General features: G+C 37.2%; 2 protein-coding genes and 1 non-coding gene across 4 annotated transcripts; 1 reads left to right on the forward strand and 2 right to left on the reverse strand.

The window, feature by feature from the left end:
- Positions 1–636: 636 nt before the first annotated feature.
- Positions 637–3,110, forward strand: LOC106328119 (amino acid transporter ANT1). Its single transcript, XM_013766491.1, has 3 exons — positions 637–1,029; positions 1,575–2,222; positions 2,519–3,110. The coding sequence occupies exons 1-3, from the start codon at positions 802–804 to the stop codon at positions 2,921–2,923; spliced, it is 1,281 nt and encodes a 426-aa protein (XP_013621945.1). The 5' UTR covers positions 637–801; the 3' UTR covers positions 2,924–3,110.
- Positions 3,111–3,175: 65 nt separating this feature from the next.
- On the reverse strand, positions 3,176–3,248 carry TRNAR-CCU. Its single transcript has one exon. It is a non-coding gene; the product is annotated as a tRNA-Arg (tRNA).
- Positions 3,249–3,690: 442 nt separating this feature from the next.
- Positions 3,691–12,406, reverse strand: LOC106335380 (ubiquitin carboxyl-terminal hydrolase 13-like). 2 transcript variants are annotated; one of them, XM_013773890.1, is made up of 32 exons: positions 12,218–12,406; positions 11,878–11,944; positions 11,591–11,738; positions 11,330–11,487; positions 10,766–11,031; positions 10,450–10,668; positions 10,264–10,372; positions 10,037–10,152; positions 9,726–9,824; positions 9,497–9,606; positions 9,156–9,230; positions 8,687–8,765; positions 8,451–8,597; positions 8,287–8,367; positions 8,062–8,181; positions 7,684–7,806; positions 7,231–7,308; positions 7,027–7,115; positions 6,701–6,809; positions 6,546–6,614; positions 6,358–6,465; positions 6,161–6,216; positions 5,914–6,091; positions 5,722–5,823; positions 5,564–5,635; positions 5,364–5,429; positions 5,186–5,251; positions 4,689–4,772; positions 4,483–4,599; positions 4,316–4,390; positions 4,131–4,208; positions 3,691–4,038 (listed from the first exon to the last, which is right to left on the reverse strand). In XM_013773890.1, the coding sequence occupies exons 1-32, from the start codon at positions 12,245–12,247 to the stop codon at positions 3,997–3,999; spliced, it is 3,336 nt and encodes a 1,111-aa protein (XP_013629344.1). In that variant the 5' UTR covers positions 12,248–12,406; the 3' UTR covers positions 3,691–3,996. The 2 variants fall into 2 exon arrangements, with proteins under 2 accessions (XP_013629344.1, XP_013629345.1); XM_013773891.1 differs by having other exon boundaries at positions 11,878–11,941; positions 12,218–12,393.
- Between the last annotated feature and the right edge of the window lie 1,102 nt (positions 12,407–13,508).

Raw genomic sequence — 13,508 nt, forward strand, 5'->3', positions numbered from 1 at the left:
TAAACATAAGACACATTCAAAGTTTTCCCCAAATTTGTTTTCAAATCTACATACAAATTCGACCAAATAACAACCAAATAAAGGGAAACTAATCACTTACCACAAGGAACGAAGATGGAGCTTCGATTTCGACAATTTCGACAAAGAAAGAAGAAGAAATGAAGCGGTCTCGACTTTAGGGTTTCAGACAAGAGAGACAAAGAGATAGTTGAGACACAAACGAACAAGGAAGAACGAAGATGGATTTTCGAATTAGATGGAGAATGAACAAGGAAGAACGAAGATGGATACTCTAGGGTTTCAATCTCCGATTTCGCAATAGAGAGTGTCGCAAGGGGAAGGTTGGGGGAGAGACAGACCCGATGATTGAAAATTTTGGAGAAGAGAATGTTGAGTAATTCAAAACGACATCGTTTTGGTTTAGATGGATCGGGTTTTAGGGTTTTTATTGTATGGATCGGATCTTTCTGGTTGGATCTTGTAAATAACTCAATTATTTTAGGGCAATCCGTCTTTAGTCACGTTTTCTATTTAAAAAAAAATGAAAAAAAAATTATATTATAATAAAGAGATAAATGGGGATTTTTTTGGAGGGTAGAGGGCATATGGAGTTAAGCTCCCATATTCACAGAGAGATCTATCTATCCACGGATCGCGTGCTCCTCACTCGCCACATGTAAGGTTACGTTCGACGTGCGACGTCATAGGAAGGAATCTTTGGCGCGTTATAAAAGAATTGCGGCGGAGTATTTCGTTACGTCTCCATTATTTTCGAGAGAGGAGCGAGCGAATCTCGGCGCGATGGCTGCGAACGGTGATGATGCATCTCTCCCTCTAATAAAACCTCCACCGTCTGCAGCGACGGGAGATAGAACATCGGCTATTCAGACGCTCGGGAACATTATCGTCTCCATCGTCGGTACAGGCGTCCTTGGACTCCCTTACGCGTTCCGCATCGCAGGATGGTTTGCTGGATCACTTGGTGTCATTATCGTTGGATTCGCTACCTATTACTGCATGCTCCTTCTCGTTAGTTCCCCTCTCTTTTAACCTCCTGACTTGAAAATGAAACTGGATTTGGTTTCTCTATGGCATTCGGATCGGATCAATTTCCTAGATTTTATTCGGGTTTTGTATATGTTTGGATCGAGTTTGGTTAATAATATTTTGAATTCAGGTAGATTTTATTCCGAATTCATTTTGGTTTTGATTAATAATACTTCAAACTCGAAGATTTTCAATATCATATCAAAACAAAAAATGAAATTAAGTATTTGTGTTATTTGTTTAGGTTTTGAATATTTATTTAGGATATTAATTCAGATATTCAAATTAAGTATTTTTTTCTGGATATTTGTTCGAGTTCAGATAGATTGGATTTGGATAGATCCAGATATAGATCCAGGTTTTTCGGTTTAGGTTCGGTTTAGATACAGATCCTAGTCTCTATGGAATTATCTAACAATTCCGAGAAGATTTGACTCCTATGTGCAAATGTCAAAGTGTTCGTTAATCTCTAGGAATCTCAATGTTTATACACTGTGAATTGTTTTTGATATATTTTTTTTTTGCAGATTCAATGCAGAGATAAGCTAGAATCGGAAGAAGGACAAGAAGAATCCAAAACATACGGTGACTTAGGATTCAAATGCATGGGAACAAAAGGTCGTTACCTAACCGAGTTCCTCATCTTCACCGCTCAATGCGGTGGATCAGTAGCCTATCTAGTCTTCATAGGCACGAACATGTCATCCATCTTCACATCATACGGTTTAAGCATGGTCTCTTTCATCTTGATCCTAGTCCCAATCGAGGTCGCGTTGTCATGGATCACTTCTCTATCGGCTCTCTCGCCTTTCAGCATCTTTGCCGATATATGCAACATCATAGCCATGTGTTTCGTCGTGAAAGAAAACGTGGAGATGGTGATCGAAGGAGACTTCTCGTTTGGTGACAGAACGGCTGTTTCGTCTACTATTGGAGGGTTGCCGTTTGCTGGAGGTGTTGCTGTGTTTTGTTTCGAGGGCTTTGCGATGACGTTGGCTCTTGAGAATTCTATGAAGGATAGAGAAGCTTTCCCTAAGCTTTTGGCTAAAGTGCTTGCTGGGATTACGTTTGTTTATGTGTTGTTTGGGTTCTGTGGTTATATGGCTTATGGAGATGAAACAAAGGATATTATCACACTCAACCTCCCAAAGAATTGGTCTGCCATTGCCGTACAGGTAATAACTATGCCATTGCCAATGTTTTAATGTCTATATAAACTTAAATGTTTCTCAAATCCAAAGCCGGTCCTGAGATTTTGAGACAATTTATTAAAAACTTTTAATAAACATTTTTGTATGTATATTAACTCTAAAAAATTTAGAGGTCCAAAGTTAGTGTTTCATGACTGGCTCTGATTTTATAATTATGATTTTAGATTCATATGCATGACATTATCTTTTAATGTTGATGTTTCTTGACCATTGTTAGCTTATATGTATCTTTTTTTTCTTGTATACTTTGGTTTGAACAGATTGGCTTATGTGTGGGATTGACGTTTACGTTCCCGATCATGGTACATCCGCTTAACGAGATCATAGAGCAGAAACTGAAAAGGGTAGATTGGCTTCAAAAGCATAATCATAACTACAGCAACGAAACAAGTTCGGTCTCTAACTATGTAATCTTCACCACGAGGACGCTTTTGGTGGTAGGACTGGCAGCAATAGCGTCACTAGTACCGGGATTTGGTACATTTGCATCTCTGGTTGGAAGTACTCTGTGTGCACTCATATCATTTGTGTTGCCGGCTTCTTATCACCTCACGCTGCTCGGTCCATCGCTAAGTCTATGGAGCAAATCAGTTGATGTGTTCATCGTAATTTGCGGGTTGCTCTTTGCTGTTTATGGTACATACAACACAATCGTTGGAGTGTAACAAGGGAGTCTGTGTAAAACGAACACGGCAGCAGAAAGTTGGTCAAGAATCTCAGACCAAAGAACAAGGATGTATAGGTTTTACATGAATCCGAAATCGAAAGATACTGGATTGAGAAAATCCAAATTGTTGTATGATAATGACAGCTTTAAATTTCGCAAATGCAGCTTGGTCCTGTTTAAATGTGGAAACATGTTAAACAGAGTAAAGTCTGAAAATGCTAAAAAAAGAAACAGCGTGAAAAATTAAATACGCGCCAGGTAGGGGTCGAACCTACGGCCTTCTGCTTAGGAAACAGACGCTCTATCCACTGAGCTACAGGCGCAACTTGTTGGCAATAAGACTGAAATCTTAGTATTCTATATTTACTCTCCCTTTAACCTTTCATCTTTCTCACTCTCGTTTATGGTTTTCTATGTTTCTTCCCACCTCGCTTAACACTGTGTCTTAAACGAACGTAATCCATTCTACACTAAGAACTTTATATATGGCATGTGCATGATTCACCGAACTATCTAGTATATACAAAGAGATAATATAAATACATGATTCTAATACAGGCTTTTAATTGTTGTGTTTACTCTTCCTCAAAATAAAAAGGCCTGGAACGTATTAGAATCCCGAATTTAAAGAGACACAAGAGGAAGTAATAACAGCAAAAATCAGCATGAAAAGCATAGACTAAAATATTTTGAATCATAGAAAAAGCTGTTCCTGAAAATACAGATCCTATTTTGAGAACCAAAAAAAGCCAACGCCCTCCCAAATCCAAGAAAGGGGCTTCTTCTGTCATAAAAATGAGAATGTTTGCAGAGAAGAACCGAGGGTCGGTAAAAAATAGTCTCAGACAATAGCATATTAACACCAAAAAGAGTAGTAGTGTTTGGAAGCCAAAATAGACCACAGTTACTACCATCAGGGCCTAAATAAAACCATTCTCCTGGCAGATATGTTTCATTTGTGGTTATCATGAAAAACTAATTCGAGTCTCTACATCCTAAAATCCTCACACCAAAACCACCCTTTAAAATATTCCTCCATGGATGGCCACCACGTCTCCTCTCTTGCTCCTCCTAATTATATATTTTCACCGGCTTCTCATATGCGTGCCGGTTCTACAACAAGAGCGTTCAAACATATTATTAGCAAAGTCTACATAGAATGAGAAAGTGCTTAGAGAGAGAAATAGACAGAGATAGCTTCTTACATGATAAGCCCTTTTAGGAGCATTATCAACGTGCTCCAACCCAAGATACTGCTCCCACGCACCATATACATCCTTTCTCTGTTTTCCAAACATTTCAGTTTTCAAAAAGTAAAGAGAGGGTTATAAATCTCGGTTTTTTTTTTCTTTTTTCTGAGAACTAAAGGATAAGAAGTCGCTTTTTTTACCTGAAAGCGATTGTAAACAACATCTGTGTCCTGCAAGTAGTCGGGGCGTCCCGTTGAGAAAAAAGCAAACTTCCACTGGATAACATCGGCGAAAAAAAACCATTAATAACAACCACCTTGTTAACATCTCAGTAGGCTATTATCAAATCAGACAAAGACGTGCATACCTTGGCAAAGTCCTCATCAGGTACATGAAGTTTCTTTTGGATGCGGGTCTTGATTTCTTCCAAAGTTTCACCTTCGTGGATCACCAAAACGAAGGGGTCCCCGAAATTATGAACTTGCTGCAAAAGAAACAATGGTTAAGAAAAAAGTAATGGACACCTCAAGTAACTTTTTTTATAAGAAATTTAAGCTTCATAGGGACTACCACCTGATTTTGTCCAGACTCTTTAGTAAAATGGTACACATGGATTAACCGAGCATTGGGACCAATATTCTTCTCTTCCTCAGGTATCTGAGATTTCACAAGATAGAAAAAGAAGAAAGTTAGCATCTTTGAAATCATTAACCAGCGTACAGAACTGCAACTATCTTATGCAGTATATAGCTCAAACACAACTATTCCTCTCAAGCATTCAATTAGCCTATACATCTCTAGGTACAATGTGGTGTGCGCTCTTCTAAAGCCATCCATGTGATCTATACATCGCCAATTGCAAAGAAATTGTCTCCTTCAATTTACAAATATACTTCAACCATAGCAAGATCACATCATTGTAATTTTGTCAACTCTGACCTTATAGAAAGAATATAGGCAAAAAGTTCATAGAAACAAGGGGGATAAATCCAAAAACAAAAAGCCACAAGGAAAATACATCTAGACAATGACAGAACTAGAGACAAAGAAGGCGAGGCCTGGTAATTTACCTCCTCTGCTAGTAAAGTCCAGTAATGGTCATTGATACTCTCAATTCTTTCGGTAGATACAAAGGTCTGCAAACGTTGCCAAGCAGGTTGGATCAAATTTGGTACAGTCTACAAGCCATCATATTAAAAAGGTAAAAAAGATAATAGCAATGTCAAAGACAAAAATTAAGCTTGTTACCTTGTAGATTTTGTGGGAAAACACCTCAAGCAACCTCAATTCTGCATCTTGATGTGAAAGCTCCACCTGAAGCACAAGTACATATTTTATTTAAACCCAAAAAACATTAACCGTCACGAAGAGAAAAAGGCTTTAATGTGGCTGCTACGTAGATATGCATGCAGCATTAAAACAACAAGATTGCAAGTAGATAGAACCACCTTTGTTTTAAGCTCGTTAATAACATCTCCCACAGTACTCTGCTTAGGCAGTCTGATAGTGTGAATTATCACCTGCAAATTTAATTGCTATAAGGCTTGAAAGATAATTACAAGAATTGAAGAGAGCTAAGTTGCACAAATCTAAGTTCAACACGTACTTCGTCCTTTGAAGCATGATGAAAAGCTACATTTAGAATCTTAAGACCTTGCAATTCTGGTAGAGGAATGTCCAAAACTTCGTAATACAAAATGTCAGACGTCTGAAAAAACGGAAAGCAACTTATATAAGCAAATCTGCATTGGCATAGAAATTAAAATATATAACCTTCACTCAAACCTACGTCAATCACCTGATTATAGTGAGCTAACATGTCTGATAGATGGTCAACTCCACGGTATTTAATAGGCTGAGGCTTGGGTTGCTGGGAGTAGCAATTGTGAGGAGTAAGCCTAATTTTCGATGAATCATCAAGGCCAATCTTCTCAGCCAATCTATCCACAACATCGTCATATGAGTGCAACTTTGACCTGAAAGTAGAAGCATTATGAATTCCAAAACTAGATACAGGATTTAATGTTGTCCATAGAGGTACTTACAACTCCATAGTAAACTGATCATCTTTTGGTTTTTCCAGAGTACGAAAACGCACCACCTGCGCGGATTAACAAACCACATTAATAAATGCTTGAAATTTTTCAACTGTTCACCAGAAAAAATAGTACTTTGTATCATACTTTTCACTTTAAGTTGCCATGATAAATTAATAAATGCTTATTCCGCAACTTGATCATACCTCTCGATTCTGTACATACTCCAAAAACGATGGCACATCCGGGTATGGACATTCATTCTCCTGGATAGAAAGAGCTTTCTGATAGCAAATGATATCACCATCTTCAATCTGAACGCAAGAAGCCCGTTTCAGAAGAAGAGACACCAAGCCATGAATAATTGCAGTTAATACAATGAGAGAAACATTACTTGAGATAGTTTAAAAGACGTATTCTTATCCAGATGTTCGCACATTACACAAGGTTGAAACTTTATTTCCTGAAATGGGCACGACAAGTAATCCAATGGAACGTTTAATGCCATAACTATGTGAAAAGATAGAATTAAATGGCACCAGCACTTACCTCAAAAAGTTCTATTTCCTCATCAGGAGCAAAGCCAGCCATTTGAATCAATTCCCCTATTATATCCATGGGCTTACTGGAGTTTTTCACCATGAGCCTGCCAACATATCTGCACCATATCGACAAATTTTGTAACAATAATGAAAGATACAGATTCCAGTGAATATAAAACATTTAAAAGAAGAAAGGAGCAAGGGTGACAGATATTTCATTCAAGAGGAAAACGAAAGATAGAGACAGTACTTTAAGAGTAAAGATTATAGCAGCAGTATACCACCTTTATTTGAACAGATGTCAAAGTAGAAATGGGTGGATGCTAGAATTACCTTAGTACTCCATTCTCAGGGTCATAGAGCTTAAAGAAAAGAAGAATATCTTCAAATGACTTGGCTGGGGGAGGAATAGGACGCTCATCCTATATATTTTAATAATTAGCAAAACTATTTGCTTTTTTCGTTGACAAATTGGTTTCAGAATTTCATTCAAGAAATTGGACTCAACAATTAAACAAGGCAACAAGGAAGTATTACCGGTCCACGCACAATTTCCAGAAACAGCTTTAGCTCAGCATTGTTTGCCTTGTTTGATGCCTCTCTTATATGTCCAACCTGCAATAAGATATTCCGAATTATATATTTTAAAGCAAAGACACTATTATAAAGTAACAAAACTGGCTTAAACAGATATACAGTTATTGGGAAGGGGTTTTGTCTTAGTCCACTATAATGAGTGTGAAACTAGTAATACATAGCCCAGCTTGCGAGAAGCAAGGCAGTTTATGATGAGACCCAAAAATGCTCCACACCTAGTACAAGAATAATCCCAACTAGAAATATGTCTTAACGCAGATAATTATACAGAGATAAATCTGTGATGGTTTTAAGGTGGTGTATATCAAAAATGTCTAGTAGATAAATGATCCCAAATGAAAGAGACAACCTATATGCATGAAAAGGATTATTTATATAAAGATGGATAACTACCATCTGTAATTCTTCATGGGATAACAAGGGGCGGTTGGGACGATAAGTATGGTTTTGCCGCTTTGCCCAAATCCAGAACCGCTGCAGCTCAACAGGGACACCAAATTCTTTGGCCACCTCTTCCTACATGAGGATAAATTTTACAGATTGTTATAGCTAAAGTATACAAGAACCTAGATAACTAGCAACACCTGGAAAGTTCCCATCAAAGACAGCATCTTATAAGAAAACTTATACAAACCAGACTCCGAAGAGCATAATTTTTCTCACCAAAATCATGATCATATTCATCTGTTCCAAGATAGATTTATTTTACCAGAAAGAAATTTACTCACAAACCAATTTCCTGCTGAAGATTAGGAAGATAGAGGTATCTACCTTAAAAAGCAGAAAGGGGGTCTGTTTCTCGATTCGAAAACTCTTGACTTTTTCATGATCAACAAGATCAAAGTACATATTCTTTCCAATTTGCTCTGTGATGTCTTCATCTCTTGCGACCTTCATAAAAGTATAAATTGCATTAGTAACATCAGTATCAATCTATACAAGAACTAGATGAGATAAGAACAAATTTTGAGATCCAGTTTAAGAAAAGCAGAAAACCTTGACTGTCGTGAAAAGGTGAGCTTCAGCCTTGTATTTTCTTTTATCTTCTTTCTCTTCTTGTTCTTTTTTCAGCCTCACCTGTCAGAACATGTTAAACTCAATTCATTTAGGCAAAACCAAGACAGATAAACACAGGAAAAAGCGTTAACTGAATTTCTTACCCGTAAATGTTCGGCGACGTCTTTTTCATCAACGTTGCATATTATTTTATCCTTGTCGCTTTCCCGGATATAAACAAGCATGTATGCGTTCGAGTACTTTGTGAATTTAAAAGGTGGATTGTTGAAACCAGGATTATTCTGTGGTAACTGCAGAGACGCCAAATTTGAGAGTGCATGAAGTGAGAAAAAATATGACTTGTAAGGCAAACATATAAAACCTAGAACGACAACCCTACCTCTTCTTCGCCACCATATTGCTCTTCCAGTACCCTATTCACATCTTCCTTTGTCACCCGTTCATCATCAAATTTATACCTGAAAGAAATAGAAGTTTAGGACGGATAAAAAATGTTAAAAAGTGCCATCTGAACACATACCAGAAACCGCAAAAAAAATACACCAATTATTTATTTCAATGAATAAACTGGGAGAAAAAAGGCACACGGAGAAACTATAAAGATCTCCTATACAGTGAATCTCAAGTATGAAACCAATATATATACCAGTTTAGTGATGAGGGTAAAAGATTCAAAAGAAATCCAATTAAATATCTAGTATCACACAATACATAACTTCAACCATGCTAGCCTAGATGAACAAACTAGTTTTCAATAGAACTAGTTCAAGGGTTACAATATACAAAACTTAATTTATCATTAAAAGGAGTAAGAGACGGGGAGGTGGAGAATATAGAAGGATACATACCACTGGTCTGAGAGTGTTGGTCTGATATAAGCATAATAGTGCCCTCCATTAACTCCACCACTATGAACTAGGACACTGCATAGAAATCAGCAAGCACATCAGGCAACACAAAAAAAAATACTAAAACGTAATTCATGATATCTTTCACTTTCATTAAAGGAAAATTAACTGTCCATATTAAGGGAAGCTACGCTACAGCAACCCGATTCCCTGAGGAGGAACCAAGCAGAGAATCAAAAGAACTTGATACTTGAAGAGAACATCCTACTACAATTATGAATAGTCCTGTTTGAATCTACTGTAACAAGTTACAAAAGGAAAGATACAACGGAAATATATACCTATGGAGTGTATAGAGGTTACGGACACTCTTGTCAGCATCAGGGGATAAATATTTTCCATTCTCTCGGTCGAGATCCAGTTGAAGAGGAAACTCGTATCGATCATTTATCTATAAAATAATGGTACGTCAGCACTCACAGACAGATATAAGTGCAAACCTAAAATTAAGTCAGCGCAGTCAGCACGTAGTGCTGACTTTGTTGGCTCAGAGGAACTTCAAATACTAACCTTCACCATTATGTCTCGCATAAAATCATATTCAAACCTCTTGAGCTGAAGTTGAAGTACGGGTGGAAAGTCCATAAACAGAACACCTTTTTTTGCATCCTGACAACATAAAATTATTCAAATAAAACATTATAGCTTTTAGACGCATTACAAAGCCTATACCATATGATATACAGTCAGCTAGAAAGAAAAGAAGGGTACCCAAATAATGAATTTGACAATTCCTAAATATTCCCCAGTACCAAATTATGAAAAGGAACGAAAGAACACAGCTTGACAACATAAACATGAAAAGAAACAAGACAGCCGACCTGCAAATCATGTCCTTCTGCATGGTATTTGTTGTCTCCTTCAAGGCGTTCAACTTCAACATACTTGTCAAAAGAAGCATATACATCTTTGCAGCCTTTAACATCAAGCTGGAGGTCTGCCAACAGAAAATTACACGGATGTAAAGTTATCTCGATAAAGCATATTAGCTTCTGATAAAATAAGAAGCCAGACGCCATGAGATAGGGTGATGTTCAAAACTACATACCATAGAATGATTCTTTCCGAGTGGATTTGTAATCTACATTAATGCACTCAATGTAATTCATTTGGTGACCCTCAAATAACTTCTGTATTGTTCCCTCCACAACAGTTCCCTTAAAAGAGCAAAAAAAAATTTTAACACAGATCAGTAAGTGAGAATGGAAAAAAAGCCACGCATAAGAGGGCATACCTTCATTTTGTCCTCGAGCTTTTCACAGAGAACTCGGTTGAGTTCTTGAACATCATGTTGCATGAACGAATCATATGTATCCCAGCCAAACGACTTTGTCAGCTCCTTTGTCGCTACACTGGTGTCATTATACTGAAGTTTGTAAAACAAACTCTGGAGCGCCAATGGGATGCTCGCCGTAGGTGCATCATTCTCAGTTGTTGGCATATGGTAAACAGCCTACAGGAACAGAGCAGTATTGAGATGTCTTATCTCGAATTTGGTGGAATCCTGATGTAGCAAATTGAAAAGAATAAAAAAAAGACATGTGTCCCACCTTTCTGAAGTAGGGTATGTGGTACAAGGTCTCCAGGAGAGAATTCATGTAACAGGTAGCACCTTGGTTCTTAAGTCCAACAAAACCCGTCTCTTTTTTTGAGTCATATGCCCAGTAATCAAGAACCTTCCGCACAGAAACTTCAGCTTCAATCAGAACAGTATCATTAACCAAATATCCACGAGTGGGATCGTAGAGCTCGCCGAGAGGCATGAATGATGTAAACCCCCAATCGCTTTCTCTTGCATTGAATTGATGTTGGGTCTCTGCAGCCATACAAAAAGAAGAATAACCATGAAGACTGCATCTACTTATTAAAACAGTAGGTTGACACAAAAAAGAAAAGTAGCAGCGTCACTAGCTGTTGATAAATTTCAAAAGTACATGATCCACATTAATCACGCTTAGTTAAGTTTTCAAGTAACGCATGGTCAATGCTTAAGAAAGCAGTAGCTCGACTCAGTCACGAGGTCCATAAACTCTTCTACAAACCCAAACTTGGAGAAATACAAACTTTCCCACTATTATACGCATGCATTCAGAGTGTGTACATGGATAAGATACCTTTTCTCACGGAATATCTGTTGTTGATTTGATTCACTACAGTCAGGCCGAAATGTGAATACCTACACCACCCGTATGGCAAACTCGCAGCGTCAGCAACATCCAAGTACATGGCCAAATGGTCCACATTGTTTCCTTTCGGAAAAATCAATACTCGCCTGCAAGATATAAAAAGAATCAGCTCACTCAATGTCAACAAAATATATACAAAATCACAAAATCAATTGCAAAACTGCATCGAGAAAGTGTATATGCAACTACCATTTATAACCTCCAGCAACAAAAACATCAGAGTAGTGCTTCCTGGTGTTCAGCCTCGTGAAACCTGGGATAAGCCACGTGAACTTCACAGAGGGAGGTTCCTCCGCTGGCGGATTCTCCACAGCAGCAGCAGCCTCGAGTTGAGCAACTGCAAATACATCAACAACAAACAATAATTTGAAAAAAACCCTAGCAAACAGTGACACTATAGCATCTCCACCATTCAATCATAGCGAAAACAAAAACAAGACGAGAATACAATAAGCGAATCGAATATTCAACCAAACCTTCCATGGGCTGAGGTCCCTCGACTACATCAGAATGCGGAACCAGCATCTCCACGTCCTCTTGCTGCTGTAAACAAGGAAAAACAAAAAAAAAATCAGAGTTCTGACTAATAGAAACCCTAATTTCACGACTCCGTGATCGGAACGTCGAAACAGAAACCGCAGTCACTCAATACACGTAATCAACACTATCTACTCGACATTCTACACTTAACAAAGGAAGCAAAACCCTAACGGATCAGCGAAACACAAGCAGGCTCAGGTGAAATCAACGAAGAAACCGACGAACGCGACGATTAAAAACTGATACAAACGAAGTATAAGGTTAATCGGATATTACATCGAGCGGCGGCGGGGTTATCATAGTCATGTCGAAGAGTGAAAAGAGAGAGCGGCAAACAGAGGAGGGAGGAGGAGGAGAAGAAGCGAAGGAAGACAAATAGAAAACTTGCAGAGTAGATCAATCGATCCTTCTCGCTTTTTGGAGGGACGATTACGATATTTTCGCGAAGTTGAGGGTTTGTATGGTAAAATCTCGTCGGGTTCGGATTATATAGGTTCTCCTGAGGGGTTCTTCAGTGAAAAACTGAAACGTGACAGGCTAATGAGAATGCGACAGGTGTTTAATATGCTGAGACCGAATTGGAAGTCTCCACGTGGCTTGACTGTCACTATGACCGTGACGGTGTGGGAGATCTTTGTATTGATTATCATTATGGGGAGAATAAGGTAAATAGAAATAAATCTTTTATATATATCAGGAAACACGCATAAAATTTAATACTTCAGATTTTCTATAGATTTCTGTCATCTAAATCATGAATAATCTACTCAAAATAATCAAAAACTGTAAAACAGCATCCACCTTCATTTATAAGTTTTGTACTTGTTTACAAAAATCTCCGATATATTAATTATGGAGCATTGATTAAATGACAACTTTGAATAGCATACTTACGTGTCAAGCTAAAAGAGTTCATCAACCTCTTTTTAACTCGACTAACTTTATTAGGATTATTAAAAGAATGACGTTAAATGGACCACTTACTTAATTATATATCATGAAACTCGAATAAAAAAAATTATTCAACTTCTTCCGTCAATGTTTAGTCAATTAATGTATTAAAAAGAAAAAACATGATTATTTTTATGGAAAGAAAGATTGGAAAAATGATGAAGTCGTAGAGATTCCAGCAAATTGCATACATGTTTGTATATATATAATGTTAAATAATAGTTTGAGTAAAATTTGGTTGCATAACCCTATTTCCTTTTTTTCTTTGTTTTGTCGATAGAATGATTTCGATTACTTCTATTAAAGATCTGAAAGAAAAAGTTATGTTTTTAGCTTAGTCCATTTGAATTTTTTGGCTTAACATAATTTTGATACCCTCCATTATGATGAGGTAAACAAAAAAGTAAACTCAATTTTAAAACAAATATCATCTCAAACTACTAAAATAAAAACAATAAAAACAAATATTTAATATTTAGTGCCATGTTTATGTTTTATTAAATTTGAAACATGTTATTATACAGAGAGAAAAAAAATTGCAAATACATAATTGATTTTAAATTGCAAACATGTCATTATTTTAAATATTTCACTCCGCGTAAGGCACAGATTATTA

Source organism: Brassica oleracea, chromosome C3 (genome assembly GCF_000695525.1).
Source record: "Brassica oleracea var. oleracea cultivar TO1000 chromosome C3, BOL, whole genome shotgun sequence".
NCBI classification, from domain to species: domain Eukaryota; kingdom Viridiplantae; phylum Streptophyta; class Magnoliopsida; order Brassicales; family Brassicaceae; genus Brassica; species Brassica oleracea.